The 9,242-nt window shown below is 41.6% G+C and overlaps 1 protein-coding gene across 2 annotated transcripts in view; it reads right to left on the minus strand.

The window, feature by feature from the left end:
* Window positions 1-8,850, minus strand: part of LOC110006567 (uncharacterized) — a 31,924-nt gene extending 23,074 nt beyond the window's left edge. Inside the window, exon 1 of one of the 2 annotated variants that reach the window (XR_016050380.1) lies at window positions 8,683-8,850. Coding sequence is in view for 1 of the 2 variants with exons in the window: in XM_020662433.2 (XP_020518092.1) it covers window positions 8,683-8,700 (18 nt within the window). In the remaining variant the exon portion in view is untranslated. The remainder of the gene's footprint in view (window positions 1-8,682) is intronic. The other variant, XM_020662433.2, reaches the window with a different exon arrangement.
* Between the last annotated feature and the right edge of the window lie 392 nt (window positions 8,851-9,242).

A 9,242-nucleotide genomic window follows, 5' to 3' on the forward strand; every position in this document is an offset into this window, starting at 1 on the left:
ATCAACCCGATCCAAGACCGAGTCATCCTCAAGCCCCTCCTATAAAGAAGACTCCCACATGGTGCAAATCTTGGAAGTATCAGCCAACACGGGGAAAATGGGTCTAAGATCGGGAAAGAGGCTATAAGCCACAGCTCAAAAGCTCAAGGTCCTCAAGTTTCCTGATCCTTCACTCTTTCGTAAGCCCAAACTTCAAACCTCTATATCTTAAGACAAATTCCTATTACTATCCCATCAACCCAAATCACACCGGCAGAACAAAGTCAGTCAGTGTCGCAAACCAGAACTCAACCAAACCCTAATCCTAAGCCTACCCTATAACCTACACCAGTGACTGGATTAGGAACACATAAGACAAATGAAGGTAAAGTAAAATACGATGTAATTGGGAACTGGAGAAAGCTTTCAGCCCTTTTAAGTAGCTATGATGCCCTCCTGTTGTCTAGAGACTATCGTATGGCTCTGGTCTAAGCTCTTTCTAACCCAGAGGTGTACAAGACTGAGGTGGAATCTATTGAGGTCGACCCAGCCATTCTAAGAGGGTGCCTAGTGATCTCCTTTTCCTAAGATGACCTTCAGTTGGAAGGCAAATTCCATAATCGCCCCCTCTTCGTGAATGGTGAACTGCACGCCTACCCTCTCAATCGGATTATGCTGGACGGAGGGTCAACTGTTAACCTGATTCCAAGAAGGATTCTCACCCGACTAGGATTAGGGTCTGACGATCTATCTCCTACCCACATCACCATGTAAGGGTTAAACTAATCAGGAGAAAAGCCAACTGGCGCGGTGTGTCTTCTCCTCAAGATCGGTGACCCTCTAAGTGACACTGATACCTCTTACAACGTCCTGCTTGGTCGCCCTTAGATTCACAATCAGGGGGTGGTTCCTTCCACGCTTCACTAATGATTCAAGTACAACCAAGATGGAAGACAACACACGGTCTATGCTGACAAAAGACCATTCCCTGTAGCTGAGACTCACTCTGCCGACGCCAAATACTATTTCACCGACCTCCCAGCACCAGAAAAGTCAAAAGATGATGAGCGGAAGTCTGTGAGAGAGACAGGACCTTCGTCTCATGACAACATTGAGGACCTGGGGAAAATGATCATGGATATATTCAATGAAAAGGAAATACAAGACAAGATCCTCCCTTTGACCCCCATCCACCCAAGTATACCATGCCACCTCTCCGAGGTCATGATATCCTCTCCTAAAGGTAAAGCTTCTCCTTCTACTTATGATTCGCTAGAACAAAATCACGAGTCAAAAGTAGCCCCTGAGCCCGAGGAAGCCCTAGAGGTGGACCTTCCAGCACCAAGGGTCTCTTACACATCAGACCAACAAAAGGTTCTGCATGTCCTTATCGCTCTTCTAGAGGCGGAACTGGCACACCAACCGCCATGGGAGGTGCTCCAAGTTCGCTCCTCCTTGAACAAGGTGATAGCCGACAGCTAAAAGAAGGTCTTGCACTTCTTTGGAGTCATCGAAGATGTACAACCGATAGAGTCAACCCTCTAGCTCTCACGAGAAAGACCACATGGTGGAGCTGAGAAGCGAGGTGCGTAGCCTTCAGAATCAGCTAAAGGTTATGCACATTGCTTCAAAGCACTTAAAAGAGTTTGTTCTTGAGACCATGACTTATGATGAACTCATAAGCAGTGTACCTAAAGTCAAAGCCAAAACTCCCCCAAACTGTTGCATTTACAACGAGCAAGCTCATCAAATCATGAGAACCATGAACTATGAGACCGATCCAATCAAACACTCAGGGGTGAGGTAGCAACTGCTCTCCCATTCGAGATCATTGAAGCCACAAAAAGCTATCACAAGATGAAGCAAGGAATGGACTATTCCTTTTCGTCTCAAACCATGAAAGAGAGACGGTAATGAAGTAGAAAGAAAAGGAAAAATAATTGTTTCATTTACAAATCAAGAGGGCATTACAAACTTCTTTCCTTTACAATGAATAAAAAAGAAAGAGAACCATTTCTGCAGACTGTTACAAAAGGGCGAAGGAAGGCATTTTTGTTACTATCACTGACAATTTGTATACAAGGAATCGTAAGTCAAAATATCCATCTAATTCTCAACCCATAATGGTCTTTTTGTAACCACTTGATTCCATCCTTCAGGGCTGTCGTCTAAAGGAGGGAAAACTTTCTGACCAAGGGAGGGTATTCTCGATGTACCAGTTGAGGAGAAAATGGATCTTTTCCTACCTCCGTCCACAACAAGCAAGCCTTTCAAATCGTCCATGTTATGTTCAAGAATTGCCATGTCATCCTCAGTTTCAAAACTTTTGATATCTTGAAATATCGTAGGAACCTCTGAAATCTCAGAATCTAGGTGAACGAATTGGCTCATGAACAAGTTGGTTCTAAGGTTACACAAGTGTGCTGCCACAGAATCCGTGACAGTCAAAGGACTAAGAAAGAGCCTAAGTAAAGGCCTAACGGGGGGATATTCCTCAATAGACGCTAATTCTTCTACAAGCATAATTTCCTTAGCCTGGCAAGCCACTTCGGTCACTTTCGTTTTAAACAAGTATGTGCAAGGAACATTGAAGTCTAAGAGGTTGTCTATCAGCCTGTTTGCTAGAAAAGGGAACACGACCAATTCAAAGAGAGAAGCCCAGCTGAAGAGTTGATAAGCGATTCTAAGAAGATCACGTCCGTTGACTGCAGAAACATTACGGCAATTAAGCTGGGTGAATTGTATAGGGAAAGGCATCATGGCCTACGATAAAACAAAGCCACCCCCCCCCCCGGAGTGCGCTAGACAAGAAGATGAATAACCTATCCTGAAACGGAGGTGACCACCAAGGCTGAACCTAAGATGGGATCCCTTCGATCAGAAGATGTGTGGATCTCTCTCACCTCTCAAGAGACAGGTGATTTAAGAAAGGGATGTGGTTCATTCTCAGAAATAAGGGGCTCTTCGTCCTCAATAACCACGAGGTCCCTGCTGAAAGAGGCCTGCCTTCTGGAAGCTTTGGAGGCCCTGGTCAAATGTTGAGAAGACATCTGTCGGAAGGCTTTTATCAGCACTAATTGAGCGCGACCTTGTTTCTCTTCTTCCTCTGTTATGTCATGCACGACAGTGAACACTACCGAGCACAACTTTTTCTCTCTTTTTCTCTCTCTTCTTCTTTCCTTTTCCTCTCTTATTCTTTGCTTTATCTCTCTTCTTCTCTTTCTCTCTCTTATTTCTTTCTTCTATCATGCACGACAGTGAACACTGTCGAGCACTACCTTCTCTCTCTTCTTTCTTTCTCCTATCATGCATGGCAGTGAACACTGTTGAGCACGACCTTCTCTCTCTTCTGTCATGCACGGCATAGCGACCTTCTCTCTCTTTTTCCGCTTTTCTGTCGTATGCGGTAGTGAACAATGTTGAGCGCAACCTTCTCTTCCTTCCCTCTTTTCTTTATCTCACACGGTAGTGAACATTGTCGAGAGCGACCCTCTCTCTGTTCTTTCTTCTCTCTGTCTCACACAGCAGTGATCACCACCAAGCGTGACCTTTCTTCCCTCCCCCTTCTTGTCTTGCACGGAAGCACACACTGCTGGGCGTGGCACTTCTTTCTCTATTTTTTCTTCTTTCTTGCACGACAGTGCATACTACCAAGAACGATCTCTTTATCCTTTCTCTTTTCTCCCTCCTTTGGTTGTTTGACCAGAGGGCAGGCTACATCTTGTGCTGTCATGCTAGTTTGTCACCGTCGTGCCGGTCTAGTTACTGTGCCCATCTAACTGTCGTGTGAGACCAGTCGCTGCACCAGACCAGTCCCCGTGCCAGTCTCGTCGTGGAGCAGGCTAACAATCTTGCAGGTCTAGTTACCATGCCCGTCTATCTGCTGCGCCAGACTAGCCGCTGTGTGGGTCTTGCCACTGTGACAATCTAACCGTCCAGTCAAACTTCTTCTCTCACTTTCACCTTCTCTCATCTCTTTTCTTCTTCCTCTCTCTAAAGAAAATACTTCTTTTTCTCCATCTTTGAAGGATCTAGGTGAAAAACAAACCAACCTTTGTTCCTCTTTCTCTCTTCTCAAAAATACATTTTATCTCCGAAGCTTTAAGTGAAAGCCAAACCAGGCTTCGTCTCTCTTTTCTCTTTAAAATAAAAATTTTCTCTGGAGGACTAATTGAAAGACATATTAGCCTTCATTCTTTTTCTTCCTTTTCTCCTTCTTTTCCAAAATATACATTACCTTTGGAGTGCTGAGTGAACAGACCAGCCTTCAATTTCTTTCCCTTTCTTTTCTTTAGACTACTAGGTGAAAAGCATATTGGTCTTCAAATTCTTCTTTCTTTCTTCTTTTCTTCTCTTTCACTCTCTCTATCTCACCCCTTTTCTTTCTTTCTTTACTATAAGATATGTACTAAGAGTCCCTAGTCAAGGAGACGTCATAAGTCTGTCGAATTGACGTGGACTCCATCATATTATTTTCCATTTTTCTTTGAGTACACACGCACATGTGCGCTCACCCTATGACAAGGTGGGTCCTCAAACCCATTTGTCTGTACTCTAATGTGTGTGTGTAGTCACAGGTTAGAAGAAATAAGCCCAGGGAGATGATTTTGAACCGGCCATAGGCTAAAGGGGCATTCAATGTGATCTAAGAGGGCACCCATATGAGTTAGCCTGAGCGTGTCACGGACGTATGTGAGGTAAGTCTCACCTCACGACTCAATTCCTCTCTCACAGGTTAGTATTTCTGCCTGCGTCATCCTTATGTGGTTTCCGAGAGAGCGGTCTCTAGTCCCGGGTCCATCTCGAACCTGAAACCATGCCATCAAATCATCCCGACTCGAAGGGTGAGATCGAGGCATCTAACCAATCGGCTGACAAAACTACCCACTTCTTACCGATCTGCACGACCTATACTTTGGACCGACTGGTTCAGTTCTACATCAAATAGATAGTGAGGCTGTATGGAGTTCTGGTCGGTATTGTGTCAAACACGAACACTCGTTTTACCTTGAGATTTTAGATTAGGCTGCAATCATTCCTAGAGATGAGACTCACCATCAGCACAGCCTTTTACCCCCAGGCTGATGGACGATCGGAGAGAACCATTTGTACCATGAAAGATATGTTATGGGTCTGTTTCACGAACTTTAAAGGAAACTGGATGATCATTTACCCTTGATTGAATTTCCTATAATAACAATTTTCATGCTAGTATTCAGATGGCACCATATGAAGCTCCATATAGAAAGAAATGCAAGTCACCCATCAGTTGCGATGAGATTGGTGAGAGAAGGATTTTGGGGTAGAAAATCATCCAAGTGACCTCCAATAAGATAGCATTGATTCGAAAAAGGCGTAAGACAACCCCAAGTCGATAGAAGAGTTACACCTGTAATCGAAGGAGAGACCTGGAATTCGCGATGGGTGATCGAATCTTCCTAAAAGTGTGACCAACAAAGGGCATCATGAGGTTCGGCAAGGAAGGGAAAAGCGTGACATATAGATTTTAAGGTGTTTGTGTCACCAACAAAGGGCATCAAACACCTTAAAATCCCGGAGAAGGTCAAAAGCGTGACATATAGACTTTCCTTACCATCCGAGTTGGCTAACATCCATAATGTCTTCCATATATCTTTATTGCAAAAGTATAAGCCCGACTTACCCTATGTTCATAAATATGAGCCTATACCGATTAGAGGGGACCTAACCTTCATTAAGCAACCAATTCAGATATTGGATAGGAGGTTGTAGATGGTACGTAAAAAGGAGATTCCTCTAGTATGTGTATTGTGGCAATACCATTCGAGGGAAGAATCCACCTACGAACGAGAAGATGAGATCCAAAAAAAAAATAAAAAATGCCCCTTCTTTTTCAACAATCAGTTACGAAAAATTTAGAGGACTAAATTTCTATAAGGGGGGAGAATGTGACATCCCAATATTTTTTGAAACGGAAAAATAATAATAATAATAATAGTAATAATAATAGTAATAGTAATAGTAATAGTAATAGTATAGTAAAAGTAATCATAATAGTAATAGTAATAAAAATAATAATAATAATAATATAAAAATAAAACAAAATACCTATATAAAGAAATAGATTTGAGTGATAGTTCATTGTGTCAAGAATACACCGTATGGACCATTCTTTTTAGCTTTCCTGATATGTTTGGAAGGAGGTCTTGTTATTTAAAATATGCAGTATAGTTAGCTTTTTGTTGAAGATAAAGTGTCTCAAAACCACTTAAAAGTTGTGTTGGTCTATTTTGCTAGTGTGGACCTTAGGTCCACCAGCTTTTACAAACGTTTGAACCTTAAAAGGTGGGTACAACCACCTACGTTGGCAATTCAATATTCCCTGCTTATGTATATGGAACATGAGGTGGCAATCCAATACTCTCTCATTAAAGGCTATAAGACATCTCTTACATGAGGTGTAATAATTTAAAAGGTCTCTTTCTCATTATGCTTTCTCTCTCTCATAGAAGGCCCTTTACAGGATCAGTATAAACAAGGGGGCTAGGACTCTCTGTCAACCAGGCATGTCGTACTGTCTGGCAGCGATAAGGCCATCACCCGGTAAATGAAGTCACTTACTTGACAATGAAGTCACTTACTGAAAGGATTGCTCAAGTAAGTGACTTCTCAAAAATATTTCTGCTTTAATTATAATATGCCAAAATTGTAAATTTTACCTAATTTTGTATTTAGCTGTAATAATGACAACATGCCTCTGATAAGATATGTGTGCATCGCAACATGCTTCTGATAAGATATGTGTGCATAGCAGGATGTTTTTGATAAAATATGTGTGTATGACAACATGCTTCTGGTAAGATATGTGTGCATGGCAACATGCTTCTGATAAGATATGTGTGCATGGCAATATACTTGTGATAAGATATGAGCACATGGAAACATGCGTCTATTATGATCTGATGAGATATTTGCACCGGCAGCTGTGACTTATCCTGACTTTATATGATAGGATGAGAGTTAGGAGTGGATTGCGTTTGGGAGGTCGTACTCCGAAGATTATGTGTTAGGCTCTACTCATTGGGACTCCTTTGGTAGTGTAACGCTCTCTCGCCATTATGGCAATGAGAGGGCCGTGTCTTGCAAGGTCAGTGCCTATCAAAAGCCCCAAAGCGTGTTGGGACTGTGTACGTGTGTGAGATACTACCTAACGGATTTACCCGATGGTGGTGCTTCTTCTTGTGGGATAGTAGAAGTTCTAACCTTGGACCGAGATCTAGGACCTGAGGTTAGTGCTTCTACTCCAGGACTTATGTTTTTGTGAATGTTTATTTGATTCTAGTTGATACTTAATTGCAAAAATGTTAGACTATTGTTGATCTTGTTATGAATCATGTGTTTAAGTGGACTCATCCGGTACATCGGTGAGATATGATTGGACCCATCCAGGATGCTGGTGGGGTATATAGATGACCTACTTGGGACACTAGTAGGGTATTTTGTGAAGTCCTTTGTATTATGTTAAACTCAGTATTTCTGTTAAAGGAATTATATATATACTGGTTGAGTATACATTCAAATCTTCTGAATTATGCTAAATTATGTGTTTCTGAATTTGAATATTTTCTCCATGTTTGTTCTTCTTCATGTTATGCATTCTTTTAGAAAATATTTACACTTTCCAATCATGATTTTTTTAAGGATAATGATGGTCACTTACTGAATAGCCAAACACATCAAGGTATTGTGAAAGTTTTCAGAGTAATTACAGTCTCCTTGTCCGAGTGTATAGCTGGAGTAGCTTTGAAGAAGTTTATAGTTATGGATAGATTAGCCTTTCCAACTTTTGTCTATCAAAGTTGTATGTATGTAAAGATCCTCATAAGTTGTAAAATACAATTTTGAAAGTTCCTGAATAATAAAAATTTCTTTTGATACAATATATGGTGAAAATCTTAAATTGGTTTAGTTCTTTAAGATTGACTATCTCATCTCAAGTACTTTAATGATATAAAAACTTGGGGTGTGACAATACGAGCTCCCCTCTTACTAAACAAGCACCAGTAAAGGTGGCAATCCCCAGCTCGCCTGGTTTGGGAAGATTTTTTACCGACGGTTTGGGAAGACTTTTTACCAAACCAGCTCGCCTGGTTTGGGAAAATTACGCAAGAATTCAAAGAAGAGTCAAAATAAAAGAAGATAAGGGCCTAGCAAAAATTCGGCAGCATCTCCCCTATGAACTAGACTTTTGACAAAAAACGAGCCCAAAGGAGTCAAGACGCCCCAGAGGATGCCCAAGGAACTGAACTGTGGGACGCACCCAAACCAGACGAACCCCGGCAGATCACCCTTCCAATAAGGTAAAATCCATGCAAAATGCTTAGAAAAGCATAAAAAATGCCTAAAATGCATCAAAAGTGCTTAAAAAGCACTAAAAAATTCTTTAAATGCTAAAAAGGCTCAAAAGGCACTTAAGATGCTTAAAAGAAAGTGCCCAAAATGTTCACAAGGTACTTAAAATCCCAAAAAATCATTTTAAAGGCTCAAAAGGCATTTTAAATGTGCAAGTGCTAATTAAGTATCCAAAATACATAAAGATGCATAACAATGCAAGAATGCACAAAAAGACTCTTTTAAGTGCTAACAAATGGCATTTAATTATGCTAAGATAAGCAGTAAAAAAAAGCATGGAAAAGAAAGCATGAAGAACGAAAGGATACTCACCAAACTCTCGGGTGCCATATATCTCGGCCATCAGCATGAAGAAAATGTATGTGCGAGGTACCTTGACCACCTGCGCTCCATGCCCCTCCATGACCACCTGCGCTCCACCCAGCTTGGCTTCCTCCCCAAATTCTCCCTCACGATTTCCCGCTCTAAATTCTTTCAAATGAGACCAACGACGCAAATGATGGGCCCTCAAGCCTTTTTATACCCCACCTCATAAAGTTACCTTTTCCCTTTCCATTTTTCTCCCTCACAAAGTCCATATTCCGCCCACATCTATGATGCTTTTTGGGTCATTAGCAGGAAAGAAAATGGATGTTTTACGAAAACAAAAAGCAAAAAGACCCAACTGACCTTAGACCCCTTTGTTAAAACAAAAATGGGTCAAGGGCAAAACGGTCAAAAGGGGTCAAACGGTGTCGGAATTGTGCGAAATCGGTGTCAGAACGTGCAAAAACAATTGCCGGTCAGGGAGGGTCACCTTTCCGTCCAAAATGAGCTTCAATTTCGAGTCTTTGAGCACAAATAGGGCCCAACAGACTATTTTATCTTTCTTT

This window comes from Amborella trichopoda, chromosome 2, assembly GCF_054954075.1.
Source record: "Amborella trichopoda isolate Santa Cruz 75 chromosome 2, AtrichopodaSantaCruz75HAP2 v2.0, whole genome shotgun sequence".
Lineage (NCBI taxonomy): Eukaryota > Viridiplantae > Streptophyta > Magnoliopsida > Amborellales > Amborellaceae > Amborella > Amborella trichopoda.